This window comes from Phascolarctos cinereus, unplaced genomic scaffold (assembly GCF_003287225.1).
Source record: "Phascolarctos cinereus isolate Bilbo 61053 unplaced genomic scaffold, phaCin_HiC Scaffold_8;HRSCAF=390, whole genome shotgun sequence".
Lineage (NCBI taxonomy): Eukaryota > Metazoa > Chordata > Mammalia > Diprotodontia > Phascolarctidae > Phascolarctos > Phascolarctos cinereus.
The window spans coordinates 25,007,499-25,028,379 of NW_027556291.1; the positions used below are offsets into that span (position 1 = coordinate 25,007,499).

Genomic DNA, 20,881 nt, shown 5'->3' on the forward strand with positions numbered 1-20,881 from the left:
AGCTTGGGAAGCAGCTGCCCCCTTCCCCCTACCCTCTTGGGGAATGGAGCTGAAACCCTACCTTCCTCTCTTAGCACCGAAGAAACAGACTTTTCCCACTGACCTTCTAAGTTGCCTTTGGCATTCGTGGATTAAGGAGTCTGGAAACCTCCACAGCTGCCCGTGATTCAGTCCTCTGAGGCCTGCTCCAGGTTTGCTGTGGCCTGTGCGCCCATGCCGCAATGCGCTGCACTCCCAGCCCGGCGTGATACACCTTTCTGATCGATCATCCAGGTTGTCTTGGGCTGGAAATTTGTTTCACTCTGTCTTTTTGTGAGTTCTGCTGCTTCAGAATTTGTTTAGAGCCATTTTTTATGAGTATTTGGAGGGCTTTGGGGGAGGGCTCAAGCAAGTCGCTGCTTTCACTCCGCCATCTTGGCTCCATCCGTTCCCCCCCCCAGGTGGTATTCCTGTAACACACATTTGACCACTCTTCTGCTCAAGCAACTTCAGTGGCTCCCTACTGGCACCAGGATAAAGTACCAACTACCATTTGGCATTTAAAGCCCATCACAAGCTGACTCCAAGCTGTCTCCCCGGACACCTCCAAACTGATGACAAATGATTCTCCCTCTCACACCGTATACTCTCAACAAACAGGCCTCCTTGCTTTTCTCTGCACATGACATCCCAGTTCTTTCTTCACACCTTTGAAATGGCTAACTGCCATGCCTGGCATGCAAGCTTTACTTAGGTCTGGCCCGTAAAACCGAGAGCTTCCTGGAAGGCTCAGATTGAGTGTTGCTTCCTATAAGATGAGAGGCCTTTCTTGATTCCCTAGGTGTTTGTGCTTCTCCCACTTATAAAAATGACTTTGCACTTACCACATAGAAATTTCGTCTTTAATTATCAATGTTCAGGGGCTGTTTTTTCTTCTTTGTATTCCCAGTGCCTGGCACAGCTGGCATTTTTAAAACACCCATTGAAATGAATGTGTCCAATGAGGGGTTTGGAATAGATGACTTCTAAGACCTCTTTCGGCCCTTATTCTCTGACTCTGCTGGAGGCAGCTGCCAAAGGGCCCAAGAGAGCAAATTGTTCACTTTTCAGTGCCTAGAAATGGGCAAATGCTACATACAGTTCAAAGACTGATTTATTGTTCAGTCGATTGTCTAGACTTAGTGAAGTGATAGAGAACATGTTAATAATACAGATTAAATTTAAAAGTGTGGTGGGTAAGTCTCTCCCTGCCCCAGCCAATTGTGAAGTTACAGCAGCAACTACTGACCTGGCATTCATTGTATTCTCACAACATATCTGGAAAGTAGATAGTGCAGCATAAAGAGCCAAAGGCCCAGAACTGTTTAGTCACCTGAATATAAGGGCAGATACCCAGTTAATAGCAGAGCTGAAATTCGAACCCATGGCTTCTAACTCTAAGCTACATGAATTTAAAGTGTAATATTTGTTCCAAGTTGGTGTGTGGTTTGTTGATGGATAGGGCAGGAAGGCTTTTGGCCGGGGGGGGGGGGGGCTGTGCTGGTAAATGGTATAAGCATTCTACCCACTGAGACTTCTTTTTTAAATGTAAGTACCTTGGGTGTGAGGGAGGGAACCTAAATGGAGAGTATAGAAATGTCAGAGGTGGTTCAGGGAATCTCTACTTCTACCCTCCAGTTCAGGGAATCTTCACCTTTGTTGTGTCCTGGCCTCTTTTGGCAGTCTTGGTAAAGCCCATGGACCCCTTCTCGGTCATGTTTTTAAGTGCACAAAATAAAATGTAGAGGATTGCAAAGGAAACCAAAGATTATTGCAAATACAGATTCAATTTTTCCCCATACAAGTTCATAGACTCCTTGAAATTGAGATTAAGAACCTCAGATCTAGTTTCACCTCCTCACCTCACAGAGCAGGAAACTGAGGCCCAGAGAAGGATGTGACTTACTCAAGATCTCACAGAGAAGCAGCAAGAAAAGGCCTTGAACTTTTCCAACTCCAAAACTTGTACTGCTTCCACACACCAAAATGTTGGTCAGATTTCCTCCCTGACCCCTAGCTAAATATATAAAGGGGTTTGGGGGAGGAGGTAGATTTTAGAGCCTAGGGAGGGTATGGGGCAGGGAGGGACTGAAATAGATGTGTGAGGAGGGCAGGCATCACCCTGGGGAACTTTGGGCAGTCATAAGGGCACGAGACACCTGGTGGGTGGAGAGGGGCAAAAAGGAAAAGTGAGAGGATGTTCAATTAGATAGTCCATCTATGTGGCAACCTTATGTTGGATCCCGATGCATGGATTCTGGCCTTTGGCTTAGCCTGGAAGGACACAGAAAGAAAGGTGGAAGTGCACAGAAAAAGCAAAACAAACTTCCTCTGCTTCTAAATGCTGCCCAGGGCTGGCCCTGCAGCTAAGGACATTTTGAGGTCTCTGTCATCAGTAGCTAATATGGAATGTCCGTTTTCTAGATTTCTCCATTTAGTTCCCTCAAAAGAAATCAGTGAGTTTACCAGGAATTTACTGCATGGCCCTGCCCTGTGGCCACCACCTGTTCTAGCTATTGATTTATCCAGCCAGCTGGCTCCAACCATCTCTCATTGTTGTCAGACGGTCTGTTTGTCCACATTTTCCTGGATCCTTGGAAGGCTGCTTGCCTGGTGCCCTGTGACATTTAATATACATTCATCAAGTCCTGGAAACCAGATTAAAAAGTCCGTTTTCTCCTAAACCCCAAATAAATCAAAGCCAACTTGGAAAAGAGGGTTTTAATCTTTTGACTTAATTGCTCAGGGATTTGCCATTTGCCAGTCTTCCAGGAGACTTTAGGCAGCATTGAAAATGAGGTGCTGGAATTGGTTTGAGATCAAACCTCCGTAACAAGTCTATATCCTTTCTTTGGGGATGAAGAAAAATGCCTTTAGGGCTTACTCAAAGGAAAAGCAACAAGAAACTGAAACAGTTGGCTAATTCAAATGTATTTTATTACATGAAATGAGCATTTAAAATCCAAGTCAGTCTAAGCAGAAATTAGAGGTTAAGTATCATTTTTATTTTCACGCGTATTTAAAAATTCCATTTGCTATATAAATATACATTTAGTCCATTGCCATTGGTTGGTTACATTTTTATTATGGACACATCACCAGGTCCCTGGGGCAAGAGCCATTGCAGTGCCTTCCTCACTGCCTAGAAAGACTTTGTATTCACGATTTGTGTCCTATTCTCATCAAATCTTTTAGTGCCTCGGCTATACAACTTCATGCCTTCAGCCCAATGGACAAATACATGCTTATATATACATATATATACATATATATATATATATATATGTATATATATATAATATAGGTTTCATAAATCTATAAGAAATGCAAATTGAATAATAAGTTAGTTGCAAAACAAGCAGGCATGTGGCAGAGAAACAAAGAAAATACCAACTTGGTTTGGTTTTTTGCTCTAAAAGTAGCAGGAGAGATGCATGTCCAGTCAGGCACACCACTGTAAATGGCAAAAGCAAAGAAGAATTAGGTCTATCGGATTTTCTAACTTAGCTGCTACCTATACGTTTAGTGCCTATATTTATTCTGTAGCCGAGGTCTCCATTAGATAAGAAAATGAATCACACACCGTCTAAGGCTACAGATCATGCAAAGATACGATAAATGTGTGCTTTAAGAATGTTCTTTTAATATGATTCCCCCCTCCCCCATCTCCCATTTAACCCCTGCTCTGAGCACAGATTCAGATGCTTTTCAACTATATCGTGCCCAGGTTTTCAATATGAATGTTGCTAGTAAGAAAAGTACACAGATATAAAGGTCAAATAAGCATGCACTTGAACACATCACTGTGTGTGGCGGTTTATATTGCAAGTATTCTGATCGGAAGAGCCAGTTACTTTAGTAACTCCTCTCTCCTGTTCTTACACAAACACAACCTATTTGTTTTCAAACACACATACATACACACAGACACACAAGCCAAAGTTAGCTGGTCTGTGCCTTGCACGTAGTAGGTATTTAATTGGTGTTGAATTGAATCTGATCGTGTTCCCATTCAAATGTTTCAATGAAAATAAAACTTTAAAATATACTCTTGGAGTCAGTTTGAAGAATGATGACAACGCTGGTTTGATATCCAAAAAACAGCCATTCAGAATGAATGTAGGAACCACTGGCTTTCTTTGTAGAGAAGGGGGGAAAAAAAAAAACCACTAGCACGTAGCTATGAGTAATAAGCTGATAGGCTTGGTTTTCCAGTTCCTGACTTGATTCTATGGCTCCAAGTCAAGTCAGGTTGATCCACTCACCATTTGAATGAAAATCACTAGATAACAAAGATTTCCTCTACCCATTCATTTCATGTAGCAAAACTCTAGGACAGCAAAAAAAAAAAAAAAATCCAGTACTCCCTTGGGATGTTAGAACAGCATTAGACCTGTCGGTATTGGAAAAAAGTGGTATGTGTTACTACAAGAATCCGGGTCCTCCTGGAGGCAGGCATCGTGTCTCTGGTTTCTGTGATATTAGACTCAAAGCTGTTGCTCAGGGTCTCATCATTGGGAAGCTGTCGTATGATATGGAATGAATGTGAGATCTGTAGCACGGTTAGAGGTTGGATTCCAACATGAGTTCTCCCCCATTAGTCATCGCCTGGTCACTGAGCTCCTCCTGAATCGCCGGAAGAGAAGTCTTTGCCGTCAGTGGGGTTTCAGTCTTGAAAAGCGACTCCATTTTGATCTGGGTGTTGATATAAAGAGACTTCTGAAAGGACTCCAATGTGAAGTAATAGATGAACGGGTCAAAGCAGCAATTGAGTGTTGCAATGCACAATGTAATGGGGTACATCGTTTTGGCAAACCTCTCCAGGGAGCAGTTGGTTATGGCTTGGGAGCGGACCAGAGCATAGAGGAAGAGAATAGAGTTGTACGGCACAAAACAGACGATGAAAATGGCCACGTGCACAATGATCATCTTCAGCACTTTCTCTTTGTTGGTTCCAATCTGGGACAGTGTTGCAGGTTTTCGCAGGGTTCGCAGTACCAAGGAAGAGCATGTGAGGTTCAGGAGCAAAGGAATGATGAAGCCTACCACTTCTATAAATATCGTAATCTTGGACAGATAGGTCTTCCAGATGCGCTTGGAAAAGCCCTCAAAGCAGGTTGTTGTGGAGTTGGAGACGTTGGTTGTGGAGAACAGCGAGGCGGAGATCCCCCCGCTGAGGACCAGTATCCACACTCGCACACACGATGGCCGAGTTTCTTCTTGTCCGGATGGTACGAGAACGGAAGGGATAGACAATAGCAAGGAATCGGTCGACACTGATGCAGGTGAGGAAAAGCATGCTTCCATAGATATTGGTGAGAAACGCAGTCCCAGAAATCTTGCAGAGGGTGTCGCCAAAAGGCCAGTGTCTGTTAAAGTTGTAAAAAATCTTAAAAGGCAAGGTGAAAACAAAGAGCAAATCAGAGAGGGCCAGGTTGGTGATGAAAATGGCAGTCTCGCTTCTCATCTTCATCCGACAGCAGAAGACAAAGAGGGACGCACAGTTTGTTATCAGGCCAAGGATGAACACGACACTGTAAACTGCGCCATTCAGATTGTACTTAAAAGAGTCATCTGTGAAACATGTCTGGTTGGTGCTGGAGTTTCCCATTCCAATTTCAGGCTGGGCTTCTGGAAGCTGCTGCAATGGAATTCTGTGGTGTCCATACACTGGTCGGGAAGTCTGGGGGGAGGTGAGAGGGGGCCAAGTGCCACTTGGAACACCTGCCTATCAAAGAGGTAACTTCTCTGGGACCTGAATATTGCAGAAAGATATTTTTCTACCTATAGGAGACAAGATGGAACCAGTTAACACAGCAACCAATCAATTGTATTTCAAGTACCATTGAAGGGGAGAAACAGATCCACATCCTGTCTACCCACACTTGAAGAAAGCATATGAAGAAAAAAGAGCCAATACTAAGGAAATTCAGTATCATCAAATGTCCTGTGCATTAGCTGAGGTACTCAAGAAATGGGGGGGTTCTGGTCTAGCTGAGGGTTTGAGCAAAAAACATCCTTTGTTTATTAACACCATGACTATTGATCGTCCCTTGGAGTTTCAAACACTTCACAGTTTTCATTATTTGACTTTCTCTGTCAAACCTTTCTAACAACCTTGTGCAAGTGTTATCATCCTTGTTTAATGGAGAAGGGAACGGAGCTCAGTTCAGAGACTTCAGGCGATTTGCCCAGTGCTGCATGGCTAGTTAGGAGCAAAGCTGGGGCCAGGGTCTCCTGGCTTTTGGGATGGTTTTCTTTCCACTGTGCTTTGCTGCCTTTTCTAAAACATATTTGCCTCTGGCCTTCTTAAGTACAGTGTACTAAGCCAAACGAAATCTGTAATCACTGGGGAACCTGTACAATCTTAGGGTCTGAGCATCATTGTCCACTGCGCAAGATTAGAGATGGAGAAATCACATGAGGAGTCTGGACAGACCCTACAATGATTCGAGGACACGTCCTGGAAGTAGCATTGGTTTTTTTACTAAATCCCTGACATGAGTTTATTGTCCTGTCACTTGTCTTTCTCCTTAAAGTGAAGTCCCAGTTAATTAAGGGTTCAGGTTGATTACCATTTGACTGCCACACGGTCTCCTTGCTTTTCTTTTTACTGGCCCAGTGTTGTACATGAGAGGTGTCCTAAAAGACTGCAAAAGGAGGTGATCTAGTCAGGATGTGAAAGTGAGGAATAGTCTGGGGGCAATGGTAGGTAACCCAAAGAATGGCCAAAGAGAGAAGCAGAACTCAAGACCCTCCAGCTCTCTTCCCACTGTCCCCATACCACCTTCTAGACAAATCACTGAACCTTTTGGGATTGAATGGTTGGGGGGGGGGGATTGGACTAAATGGTTTCTGAGAACCCTTTTAGAGCTAACTCTCTGATCTTTTGACTCACTCAGCTGGTACCCCACACCTAGAATGTCTCCCCTACTTCCTCCTTTCAGAATGTCCCCCCTCTTTCTGATAGCCATCAAAATGCCCCCTCACTACAAAGTTTGACCTAGCTGAGTTGAGGTTAGAGGCTGATCCTCTGTCAACATTCATTCCCCAAGCTTTCGCCTGCAGAGCCTGCCTCCCCAGGTAGACTGCTTCTTCATAAGGGAGCCACTGACTAAATCTTCGTGGCTCATGTCTGCACAGATTTTGGGGGAGATTTCTGTTTGTATCTTACAGACTGTCTTAGCTTGAGAAGTGCTAAGGGACATAGCCCTGTCCCTTTGAAATGAAAAGCCTACAAAAGAAAAGTGGTCTCTGTGTCCCACATTGAAAACGAATGGATTTCACATGGATAATATTCTAATTGTAAAAACCATTCCTCTGAAATGTCTCTTCCTTATATTAGCAACCAGAGAAATTTAGACTGTAGACATCCGATCTAGTCTAAACCTTTGTGTTGTGTCCTCTACCTCTAGATGAAGAAACTGAGACCAAGAGGGGGAAGTGACTTACCCAAGGTCACCTAGCTACCAAGTGTAGGAAAAGGATTTGGACTCACATCTTCTGACTCCAAATCCAGGGTGCGCTCCATTATACCATAATGCTCATTCCCAGGAACTAGGTAAAAGTGCTTCTGTAGCTAAGCCAGAAAAAAGAAAAAAAATCTTGCCTGGGCTACATAAGCCCACATTTTCCTAAAAACTAAGTGCCCTATAGTACACTAAGTGTCCCCACCTGGAAACTCTAGGGCAGAGGATGAGATGCTCAGCAATTTAACCAAGAAGGTGCAGTCTATGGCCTGGAAGAACTTGATTTGGACAGGAAGCAGGACGGGGAACTCGGGCATTATGACGGGAGACACAGCATTAGGGGGACATGGGGCTTAAGACCAAGGGCACCCAAGAGTGAGGAACCCCAGAAACCATCATGCTCCTGAGCGACATAACATAGCAGAACAGGCCACTGAGGAAGCAGCCTCTTCTGCTTAGGGTAGCCGGCGGGCTGGGCAAGAACTCCCAAGGCATTTGTGCCTCTGTATTTTTATACTGGGGTATAGCAGAATAAGGCCTGGATTCAGAGTCAGAAGCCTTGGGCTCAAATCTTAGCTCTGCCACTCGCTAGCTGTGTGACCCTAAGCAAGTCACTTTACCTTAGTAGGCCTCAGTACAATGAGGTGATTGGACCAGCTGTCTTCCCAGTCATTTCTAAAGAATACCACCTCCCCCTCAGCCATTCCCTTCCCACAGAACCTTGGCCTCTGACCTTGGGATGCTGGGATTTTGCCTTCTCTTGCCCAGGGTCAGGTCTCCACACTCCTTCCTGACCTTTTCCAAACCAGGCTTTAAGCCTGCATACTCTCCCCCTTCAGATCCTTTCTAGCTCCCCTTTATGTTTTGTCTTCCTTCGTTTTCACAGGAGCCTCTCAAAGGCAGGGACTGGCTTACTTGCTTCTACTTTACATCCCAGCATTAGCACAGTGCCGGGCACCGAATCATCACTTAAACCTGAAACTCTGACCCATGAGTCTAGCCCAGGGGTGGGGAGCCTGCAGCCTCGAGGCCACATGTGGCCCTCTAGGTCCTCAAGTGCGGCCCTTTGACTGAATCCAAATGTCACAGAACAAATCCCCCGCCCCGATCTAGCCTCTGAGCCCACCTTCCTCTGTCTCTCCAAATCGCATCTGTCCTTTGAGTCTCACCTCCTTTCAAATGATTTCACCCAGAAACGAGACTCTGAGTCCCCTTCACCTTTCTTAAGTAGCCTTCTTAGGTTAATGCTGTACCATTTTTCTTACTCCCTTATTCAACGATTCCTCAAGGAAGAGACCGAGACACTCAGACAAGTAGGGTGTGCAGTAGATAAATAGTTGGGCTCAGAGTCAGGTCTGGCTGTGACATTGTGGGTAAGCCACTTCAGCTCTCAGCAGCCCCCGAGGAGTTGGTAAACAGTTGCCAGTCTGTCCTGGTGGACGGAATTTCCTCACAGTCACAGGTCCAGCCCAAAATCAATAGGAATATATTTATTACTTTGTGCTTCTTAACAGGCCACATTCACATAGGCATGTTCTGTCTCCCTACCCAAAGCACTGGCTGCAGAAGGGCAGGCAGGGTCTTCTACTTTTGCACACCCCAGAATGCCCAGTAGAGGGTTTGGCCCAGGAAGGCACTCAATTAACGTTTGTGACCTTGCTCTAAGTAATCAAACCCTAGAAGAGAGAAAAGAACACAGGTAAGAAAATATTAGTCTTTTCACAATTCTGAACCCAGAAAATGGGGAAAGACATCTGTGTGCCAGCCAGCCTCCTTTCCCCACTGTAGCACATAGCACCTTGACTGTCTAACAGTAAGAGTGTGGCCCTGGGATTTTACCCAGCACATTAGCGGAGTTCTATTTCTGATCCAGTATGTAATTTGGCTATACCCTTCCTCTCCTTTGTATACCTACCACCTATGTCCCCATCTTAGAGCTGAGGTTGGGAGGATTCAGTAGGACCTGTGGAAAACTTTGGAACCTGGCAGTGATCAATATTACCCAAGTTAACATTTTCTAAACTTTGCCTGCCCTCCCTGACACAACGGAACACTTATGTTGGCATTTCCTTGGCACCTCTGTCCCCATCCAAAAAGACATGATTCCTCTTCAGCTTTCTTTCTGTTTAGAAATCCTGTCTTTGAGTGTCAGAAGAAAGTAGGATCATGGGATTTTGGAGCTAACAACATCATAGGGGTTTATGGTCTGACCTCGTCCTAAGCCTGAGGAAACTGGACCTCACCGAGGGGAGAAGTGACTTGCCCAATAGTCACACAGAGCAAACAGCAGAACTGAGACTAGAACTCCAGACTGAGAGGGACTTAGGGTTGCTTTTGGATGGGGGGGGAGGGGGGGGCGCATCAAGCATTTAGGAAGCACCTCAGTGTGCCAGGCTCTGTGATAAGCGATTTCCTCACTTGACCCTGAGGAAAGCCAAATTCAGTGGGGACTAAATTCCCCAAAGCATCTCAGGATCTTTAGGGTGAGGCAGGGCTGGAAACAGTGCCCGTGCAGCAGCTGGGGCTTCAGTCTGTCTTCAGCACCTGTCCTGGATTAAACTCACGTCCCTGGAATGGCTTTAGGTTGAAGAGTTGTCTCAGCATTGGGATAATAAGCTTACAGAGGCTTCTCCCTCCAAATACTGCATTCAAAGTCTCCACCCTTGATGCTATACTTAGGACCATGGGACATTGGAGCTGGAGGACCTTTGAGCTAATTTAGTCCAACAGAGGCAAGCTGACATCCAGACAAGGTAAGGGGCTTGACCAAAGTCACATAGGACATTAGGCAAAAATTGAAAGCAGCCTTCTAAGCAGTTTGGTGTTCTTGAGGCACCATGCCCAAGCTAGCTGAACTGAATGGAGCAAGAGTGCTTTTGGAAAAGGCTTTGTTCCTGTTCCCCTTGGCACCTCTCTGAAATATCCCACAGCCCTGTAGCGCCTGGCGAGATGGAAAGGTGCCTTTTATTTGAGGCCCAGCTCTACCACCCCACGGTACTCAGAATACTCTTCTCTGCTCCACCAGGCTCACGCTTTGCAGATGGAGGAATCTGGAAGGAAGGACATTTATTCACCCCAATGAAAAAACCACAAGGACTCTATGTAAGCTGGGTTCAAGGAATGGCTTTTAGCTGCGAAGGAGGCAGAACGTAGTTACCACTAGGGCGTTTCATAAATGGTTAACAGATTGTGCAGTGAGCAGAGGCAATGGGCCAACATTTGTGCTTCAGATGAGTTGCAGAGGAAGAAAAAATTATATGCACACACATTTATGCCCCGTTTTTACAGCCAATTATGCCCACAATTAATCACTGGGTGAGCTCATTTTATCAGAGAGATGCTTTCCCATTGACAATGGGCAGGAAGCAGGTCAACTGAAGGTAGACCAAGAAAATCCAACCCAAAATGAAGCATTAACTTTGACCTACACATGTGAACTCAATCCAGACAGCTCATTGCAGGTACTCCCATTTTCCACTCTTTCTTTTGATTTTTAACAATAATGAAGTATGCTAAACTTGGGATCTCCCCAACTCCTGCAGAATATTTAGCCTCTCGGCCCTCCTCAGTTAATAAATCAATCTCAGTAGTTTACAAGGTGGGAACTTTCCAGGGGTTACCTTAAAAGCAGAGTTTTCTCCCACTTACCTCATGGGGTTGTTGTGAGGATCAAATGAGATAATATTTGTAAAAAGTGCTCATGGCACATAGTAGGTACCATACAGAAGTGCTTGCTTCCTCCCTCCCTCACTACCTGCACACATAATACCATAAACAGAATCAATCAGAGCCTGGGAAACCAAGTCCCAGAAGGCTGAGGAAACCTGATTCATTGTGAATAGGATTTGGCCAGGTTTGAGTGGTTCAGCTCTCTCGAGTATTTCCTCTTTCTAATCTGGTGGAAGTGTATGAAACTTGACACAATAGAGTCCAACATTTCCTCTGACACCATTGTATTCTTGCCTATAAATACTAAATAGTGTTGGGAGCTAAGGTATACCCAAACACTGTGAAAATCCAGGGAGCCCCACATGATCCTGGACAAGGGATGGGTAAGGCATCAGGAAGAGGAGAGAGCTGAAAATAGACAAGATTAGGACGTTTCCCAGGCCAAAGCATCGAATCTCCAGCCAAGGTACAGCTGCTACCGAATGAAGGTCAGGTTCTATTATTCTACGGTTGATATTTCAGAAGAATATTCCAAACATGGCCTAGTCATATGTATAACACGCCATATGGAGGAGACTGCTAAAGGCTTCACTCCACAATTGAGCTAGGAAATTCATCCCTATCAGCTCAAATTCTAGGCAATCCTCCTTTTGTGCTAAATGCTTCACTTGTTCAACCTGGGTTTCTATGTTCCATAAGATCTCCTGGGAGAGCTGAGAGGTATTTCCTGTTAATGGTGGCTTCCCCAGGCTAGATCTGGTTTGCATTGCCCTCCTGGCTCTTCTCCCCACCCCCACCCCCAATCCATTTTACTTAACTAGAGTGCTGGACTAACCGGGCCCCTGATCCAATCAGATCCTATCTACCCTATCCCAAAGGCCAAGCTGATTTTCCCTCCTCTCCTGACCAAAAGTGGCTTCACTTCCCCAATGACCCTTCACCCACTGACATGGTCCATCACTTGGAAAAGAAGACCGTCGGCTGCTCCAAAGAATTGCATCAGCCTCCTTTCAGTAATGTGGTCTTTTGCCCCCACTTGGTTAGGAAGTAAAACGATCACAGAGCAATTGCTCAAGCTACAGCTTTAGAATTGTCCTGAGGCTGGAGACTTGGTATCTTATCACAACAGAGGGGCTAGAGGCTTTGGGGGAAATTCCTGGAAGCACTAATTTCCAAATTCTGCACTTTGCCTCTATGTCAACTGCTTTGTTTCTTACCACCCCCAAACTACCCAGGCAGGCTTAACAATTTTTCATTTGGATACCTAATTATCAGATATCTATGTGCACTGATGCAGGGGAACATGAATACAAACCAAGGGGGCTGAGACCCCAAAGATGTGAGTACATTGTATATGTGTGTGTGTGTGTGTGTGTGTGTGTGCGTGTGTGTGTGAGATAGCACATAGATTGAAGAATCAAGATTTAGAATAATACCTTACATTCATATTAGTTTAATTAACTGGGTCACAAAAAACAATAAGACCTTTTCATCCTGTCCTGGGCTTGGGGTGGCATTGCCTTTAATAATTCTGAATGCCTGGTTGAGGAAAGAGGGCAGAAAATGAAATGGCAAATTTGAGGAGATATCAAATAGGAGACTGGTACCACCATAGTCTCAGTCTACTGTGGGTATCAATTGTTGTAATACTTTGGGCAAGGGACCAAAAATGGTAGTGATGTACACATAGATCTATAAAATCATAGGAACTGTGACTAGCAGCCCCCTCTGAGGAATGCTGTGAGAGAAATGATGGAGAGTCACAGTTAAAGGTGAATTTGCATTTTTTGTTAGCTGTTATGACTTATAATGCACCCAGCGCAGGCCCTTACTACCGTCTGAATATGTATTGGTCATTTTTAAAATGTTGCTTTTGATCCTGACTTGATTTCATCCATGTGGGAAACTCCTAGTGTGGAAATGCTTTCCACTGCTGCAGATCAATAACTCTTTTGTAACTTCAAGTCAGAGAAAGTTGCTTGGGGCACTGAGAGGTTCAGCAATTTCCCAGGGTCACCCAGTCAGTGTGTGTCAAAGGCTGGAATGGAAGGGACCCAGGCCTTCCTGACTCTTACTCTACCACACCAGGCTGCCTCTCTGTCTGATTATGTAGCATGCCTAATTCCTACAATGTAATTCTTTTGTTTGTTCTAATGTTCTCCTCTAGGACCTTATTGTGGTGTGAAGGTGACCCTGCACTCCTGAAGGCTCAGCTTGCCCAGCTGGAAAAGCCTCAAGTCTGGGTCTGGGGTTGAGCCATGTGTTTTTTATCAGAGGACCAGCTGAATTTTGTGCAGGCACTTGATCAGATTAGCTGACTAGCAGTGAATTTGGGGTATACCCCCCAGGTAGCACGCCAAGGCATGGAGGGTTGGGATCTAAAGCAGTAGTGAGGGTGGGCATCTACTCTGATGAATAGGCTGAAACATAAGATTTAGAAGTAGGGGAGACATTAGATATATGTAGTCCAACATTCTCATTGTACAGAGGAGGAAACTGAGGCCTAGAGAGGGAGAGTAACCTGACAAAAATCCTACCAGTAGCCACCTGGAAGGGCCCAGATTGGCCCTCTGACACCAGACGTCCTCAGAGATTGCTTAAAGAACCTATTTGCCAATGCTGCTGAGATGCACCATGGTCAGCTCCTCTCTCCACCTAGGAAGTTATACCTGAGTCCCAGTGTCAGGCCTTTATAGTCAGCTTAGACCCAGGAGAGAAGGCAGAGCTCATGACAACAGGATTTAAATCAGAGAAGATAAGGGTTACCATACGGACCCAGCAGGACTTTGGGACCCCTCTGAGGTCTTTGCTCCGGAAGTGTAGGGCGTGCAGGCAGGTCCTCCAAATCTGTTCCTCTGATAGCTGGGACTGTATTGGCAGTCTGGCCTTGACTGAAGGCTCTAACAGTTCTTGGCACTAGAGAATCTGAAATTTTTGTAAGAAATACCCAGTGAAAAAGAAATCCATGCATACTTTTCTTGGAAATTTACATCTTTTAAGCTCTGTATTCCTCCTTCACCCTGATACCCAACACAGAGAAACCGTATTATAAATACCCCCCCCCTTTCTTCCCAGATGTGAGTTTGCCGGTGGTAGGGATTGTTCCTGATCCCCCTCCCCACCCCCAACACACGTTCTGTTCTGGCCATGCATGGGTCTGACTGTGAGAGGCAAAGGAAGGAGAGCCAGCGCAGGTAAAGGGGGAGGTGGGGAGGAACACTCAGCTCTGGAGCCCCCACGGCCCCTTGACCCCAGGCATGATTTCTTCCCGGAGACCTGCTACATCCCCACATTGAAAAAGGAACTAACTGGTCATGCAGAATGAGTATTCCTGGGAGAGTCCAAATTGTTACTTTACTCCCACAATGCAACCTAGTCTCTCTATGCGTGTTCATCCTGCCCAACTCTTATCCATATCCTCCCAGAAATTCGCCACAGGAGTCCACCCAACGTGTTGAACTCCTTCCCCGTGTTCTCTTGACGTTACAAGAGTGTCGATAGAGCACAGAGTCTGTCTAGCCACTTGCCACTCTTTACTTTCACCACATAACTAACCAACCAATTCTAAATGTTTTTTAATTGTGAGTATGTCACTCTCAGTTAACAAGCTTATTTCGTTTATCAGAAGACCCCGTTCTGGGATGACTCCAAATAATTGGGAATATATACGTTCTAGTCAAAATAACACTCTGGCTCAGGAGACTCAGATTTTATTCCTAGCTTGCTCGATGACACTTCCCCTCTCTGGGTCTCAGTTTCTTCATCAGTAAAACAAGGAGGTTGAACTAGATGATTTCTATTGTCCCTTCTACCTCTTGATATATTCTAGGTTCTCGTTCTAAGGCTCCTCCTAATATTGACATTCTAGGTACAGCTAACACTCCTAGCTGTTGGATGAAGGCCATCTGAAAAAAGGGGGGAAAGAAGAAGGAAGGGGCAGGCCACACCCTCCCATGGGATTAGCACACTATCCCTCCCTTCGGGAGAATGTAGCCCTTTTGAAATGTTCAAATTCCCAGATGAGTATAAAGATTTCTTTGATTCTTAAGAGGGCTAGGAGTGAGGTAAAAGCTTCCCCTCACGCTATACCATCACTGACCTGAATAAACCATCAAAGATGAATGGTTGATTGCATGCTCTGCTATTAACAATTTCCAGCTTTCCTTAGAGCTTTTTTTTAAAAAAACATATTTCCAAAGTGGGGTGACTACCTGAGTTGGGCTGTTTTAAGGCCTTGAAATCCCAGTCTGAGAAGAGCTCAAATGCACCAGAATGTGTAAATGCATCCTCCCCTTCTCTTACTTCCTTAGAAGCACTCACCATCCCAATGCTCCTCTAGCTATAGAAACTAGGGAAGGTGATCTCATGGTCATTCCCCTCTAAACACAACAGACATTTATGTGAGTGCCAACTTTGTGCAGAGAACAATTCTAAAACTGGGTACCCCACAGGAGCAGCCCCATACCTGAGAGGCTAGACTGATTGATGGCACTTCCTAGTTGTATGGAGGCTGGTGAAGCAGGAGTTGTTAAACGCTTTCTGTCAATGGCCCACCTTGGCAGAGAATGCCCTGAGGGCCACCTGCTCCCTCCCGCCACTTCAAGAAGACCAGTAATAAAGCTAAGTTTGAAGTTTTTTCAATATCCTAAGCCATTTATTCATCAGGCCTCATGTCAACACATGGATACCATCATGTCATAAGCATGAAGACTGCATGTTTCCATGGTCCAGTTGCCCAGAGAAGCTTCCATGGGGACCAGGCCACTGAGAATCATTACTCAAAGCCTAAGTCTACTTGGTAGCAATAATCCTCCAGGTGAGGAATAGCTCATCAAGTGGCCAATTTACTAGTCATTTACTTCTGTCCAAAGAGGGGAGGCTCCTTGTACATAGGGCTCCAGATTGGCTACTGATTAGTCAGAGAAATTAGGCTCCCATGCCACTTTATCTTGAATGCCTTCTCTAGCATGTGGGTAGGGACTAGACAATATGAAAGAGGGAAACCATTTTCATCAAATAAGACACAAATAGCTTGCCTGGTGAATTTCACCTTTGAGGGCTCTCCAACTCTCTGCAGTATATTCATTCAAGACTCATAATCTGGTTCCAACTACTGACCTGCACAAAATGATCTTCCTGTCTCCAAGCGCCCCATGGACACACAGTCTCACATCTATACCTTTGTTCATACTGTTTTGCCTCGAATTCCCCATAACCCAACCCACTTTCTGCCCATCAAATGCTATCCATCTTTCAAGACCCAGCTCAGAGCAACACTACTGAGCACCCATGAAGCCTTTGTTCCCTTCCTCAGCCACAGGATTTTGAGCTAGTTGGGACCTTAGAGATAATCTAGTTTGCCCCCCCTAACTTTAGAGAGAAAGAAACTGGAGCCCAGAGTGGACTTATCAGAGTTCACAGAGCTAGTATAAAGCAGCTCTGGCATCCTGGCATTTGAACCCAGGGTGTTCAGTCCAGTGTCATTTCCACTATATCACTATAATTCTCTCTCTCTCTCTCTCTGTCTCTCTCTCTCTCTCTCTCTCTCTCTCTCTCTCTCTCTCTCTCTCTCTCTCTCTCTCTCTCTCTCTCTCTCTCTCTCTCTCTCTCTCTCTCTCTCTCCCTCCCTCTCTCTCTCTCCCCCCCCATCCCTCTCTCTCTCCTCCGAACTCCTTAACATTTTATATCTATCATCTCTTATATGGTGCTTATAATGCCTTGTATTGTTGGGTAACTTTTCATATAGGTATAATTTGCTTCTCTTCCTAGAAGGTAAGTTCCTTGAGGGTAAGTAACTTATCATATTTATCTTTAGATCCTCCCACAAAGACTAGAAGTTTTGACTGTTTGCCTGATATTCTGATATCTTGTTGATGAGGTAGGGCCGTCGGCCTAGCAGTCCTGAACCTTGTGGGCTATCTCCATGTCTGATCCTTATACCATCCCTATTAGCTCCATTCTCAGTAGATTTGCCCCTGGACCTGGACTTGACCATCATCTGGCCATCCTAGCCCTACTTTTCTTCAGTCCCTGAGTCCACATTTGTTAGCTCACTTTCTCCCTCCCAAAGAATCTGCCATCTTCCTTCAAAAGATGAAGTGACTATTCAACCACTCGGAAGACAAAATATAGCGAACCATTTTATATACTAACTAGTAAATATGTATAGACATTTCTTGTCTTTTGAAAGATGCTAGACCCCATATCTCTTTGCCAACATTCACTCAGTGAGGTAGGTGGTCTTCATTTTATCTCCATTTTAGAAAGATGAAGTGACTTGCCCAGCTAGTAAGCATCAGAGCTGGGCTTCAGACATTGACCTTGGACAGACAGTGTGGTGTAGTAGGAAGGGCCCTGGATTTTCATTTCGAAGCTCTGAGCTGAAATCCTGGCTCTGCTACTTTGTAGCCACATGAGCTTACCCAGGGTACCCTTTCTCCCTAGCCCTCAGTGTCTTTCCCTGTAAAATAAGGGAGTTGGATTAAATCATCTCTAAGATCCCTCCAGCTCTAAATCCTCTGGCTCCAAAGCCAAGGTTCTTTGTGCTGGACCAGGCAGGCAACCTCCCTGCCTCCGCAAAAACCTGGCCAAATTTCCCCTGGGGGTCAGTGGCCATAAGCTAAGCTTCTAGTTTTCACCCACAATTTTAACAAATCTCAATCCTCTATACAAGTCAAGGGCATGAATACACAAACACAAGCATTATGCTACATACACAGTTGTGGCCCTGACCTCCTCACAACAACAACAACAACAACAATAACAATATCTCAGGTGCCCCCTAAAGAGATTTGGCCTTTTGGCTTCTTCAAGTTTGCCTGGGTGTTTGTGAACCCCCAGCCCTATCCCTCTCTGGTTTCCAGCTGTGGTCATTGATTGCTGAAGGCCCCATCTGAATTGTTCAAATGGTTCTCCTTCACTTCTCTTCTTTACCCAGGCTGCCTTAAAATTTTGAGGCCAGTGATTTTATCAGCTGACCAAATACCATCCCTAGCAGGAATGTAATTTTTAGACTGTGACAAGTTAAAAGGCTTCACAGGTTGTGTGTGTGTGTGTGTGTGTGTGTGTTTGTGTGTGTGTGTTGGGGCTACAAAATGTGTCTTGAGCTCCCCGAAAGGGAAGAGAACTTTTGGCTCTGGATCTCTAATAGTTGCCTTTATGCCAGCCAGGAAGGGGAGTTGGTATAATCGGCCTGGGTGAGATGGTGAATGACCCCACCAAGCTTTGAGCTACCTCCCCATAGAGATTTGTTTGGTCATTTCCCCCCGCTGAAATTTTGCCGAAATAAACAGCCAAATGCCTGCAGCTGAGAATGGGGGAATGCAGACCAATGCAGAAAGAGCTTTGGCCAAGAAGAATGTTAGAAGTAAAAACACAAGGAGTGAATTACTCAGAAAGGATTCTTTCCATACTTGCCCCATCTCACCATTACCCTGGCTCTGTCTTTGTTTTGGAATTACACATCTATTCATTTCATTCCAAACAGCTCATCCAATTTACCCAAGATGCGGGTTTTCATTTGACACAGACAGGACCGTATTGGTGAATAATTCAGTTTGCTGGCTGTCCCATTCCCATACATCGATCACACTTGATGGACCAGAAATCTTATGTACATTAACCCTAAAAGAAACCTCTTCCCAACAGGCAGCCTCTGAGTTTGAAAAGAATAAAAGAAAACCGTAACCCGGAGCAACAGGAGTTTTTAAAGTGCTAGACACGGAGATGCCTTTAATCCTGCTGGCAAGGTACATACTGCATTCATTCCCAGGCAACTCTGACTTCCTGGGACATTTGTGTTCACTTTAAGCAGAATCCTGAGAACTCTACGGTCGTTTCGTTATATCCCCGCAGGAACAATCGAAATCGATTGTTCGTTCAGCCCAAAGTTGTAGAGGAGCCTCCTGGCCTTCAACGCTCCAAGAGGCAGGGTGCCCGCTTGAGGAGGATACCCCCAGCCCTCCCCCCCGCCCCAGCCCCACTCCCGAACAACAGACCAAAGGAGACTTACCCCGAGTGAGAAAGTACGGTCATGGCAGCAGACAGCTAGCAAGACCCAGTGCCCTGCTGGCTACAATGGTAGGCTCTTTCAAAGTGCATGCCTTTCTGCATGTCCTCCGGCGTAAAGGGAACGCAGCCCAAGCCGGGTCTGTCCCAGCTCCTCACTGCCGAGCGCTCATCCTCGGAGCGGGCGGGCAGCAGCAGGGGCGGGGGCGGGGGGACATTGCTCGCCCAGCCTTTGTTTAGGCACTGAGGCTCCGGAATGCCAGAGCCGGCATGCCTTTAGCAAACAGGACACAAGAAAGGGCCCAATGTCTGGGGAAGAAGCAGAGGGGCAAGGGAGCACTTGGGGGGCTCAATAGGAAATGCTTTCCATTGGCTCAGGAGGTCTCGATGGGAGCCCAGAGCCCGCCCAATCCCCGGGGCTGCAGCCGCGCTCGGCTCGGCTCGGGAGTCACCAATCACTGCGCGCACGCACCGAGCTGGCCTCCCAGCTCATTGCCCAGGAAAGGCCGTTTGCACAGTCCGGAATTGGCAACTTAAGTGCCACTTGACAATGGCTAAAGCTGCTTTCCTGGCCAATTAGTGGGCAGAGCGAGCTGCGTGTCCGTGCAACGGGATTGCCTCCTCCGTAGCAGCCTAATGAGGAGTAGGGGACCTAACGGCTCAAAGTACAGAGGCTGGAGTAGGGGTACTTAAGAGCCCATCTCTTCGGAAAGAAAGAGGGAGGAGAAAGAACGAAAGAGGGAGGAGAAAGTATGAAAGAAAGAGAAATAGGAAGCACAAAAATGAGAAAGAAAGAACCCAGAAAGAGGGGGAAAGGCCACAAGAAGGAAAAACATTCGGGAGAAAAAAAAAAAAAGGCTGCAGAAAGACTAAGAGGAAAGGGAGGGAAAGGGGGCCGCGGATGAAAGAAAAGATCAGAGCGGGGCACAAGAATAAAAGAAAAAAAGGCAACAAAACAAGAGAGAAGTTCTGATGGGTACTTACTGTCTTAAACTTGGGAAGTGCCACCGTGGAAAAGCACCTCGGTCCCAGGGGCCACATGCACACCTTTCCCAGGAAAGCTCCTCTTCTGAGGCCAGAGGAGGGCCACCCCTCCTCTTAAGTAGTTGGCTGAGAGGAAGTCTAATCATCCAGAAAGGCCCAGGGGCTTGCTAGTGAGCAAAGTAAAGGGTACAGATGAAACCTGTTTATAATGGAATGATCTCCAGCTATATACTTCCTCCCCTCCAGTATTTTCTGCTGCTATAGGTTGCTGACTGGGTCGCCCACGCTTCTAATGTTATCCTCCCACCTCCTTTCCTCTCTCCCTCCTTTCCTCCTTCCCCCTCCCTTCTGCATCCCCCCCCCCGCGTTGAACACTATTATAGAACTTTACCCAGCCATCTGCAACTTCATTTCTAGCCTGTCCCTCCACCAACCTCGAGCACCCCTCACCCCTCCCCCTTCTCTGGAATGAAAAATTCCAGCCAGGAGTAGGATGCTTTCTTTCCTTCTCTGGGTAGAGCCCCGCCTCTGGAGAATTGGGGGGATCCTCTGTCTGTTTCTCAAGTCCAGTTTTGTCAATTTGCTGCCTCTCAAACAGGACACATTTCACTTTGTTTATTTGGCCTTTTCCCTCAACTGCCTTGGAGCTGCTCTCACTGGGAGTCAAGGCCAGGTCCAGAAGTCATTTTTTTGTGAGACTGATACTAACTTTACACCTCTTGACTGATAATAGA

At 45.9% G+C, this 20,881-nt stretch overlaps 1 protein-coding gene across 1 annotated transcript; it reads right to left on the bottom strand.

Moving 5' to 3' along the window:
• Positions 1-2,933: 2,933 nt before the first annotated feature.
• Positions 2,934-19,727, bottom strand: LPAR4 (lysophosphatidic acid receptor 4). The gene is given in 4 exon segments (XM_020964611.2): positions 2,934-5,212; positions 5,214-5,802; positions 13,932-14,081; positions 19,168-19,727. Coding segments are annotated over 2 exon segments (1,047 nt in total). The 5' UTR covers positions 5,630-5,802; positions 13,932-14,081; positions 19,168-19,727; the 3' UTR covers positions 2,934-4,581.
• Between the last annotated feature and the right edge of the window lie 1,154 nt (positions 19,728-20,881).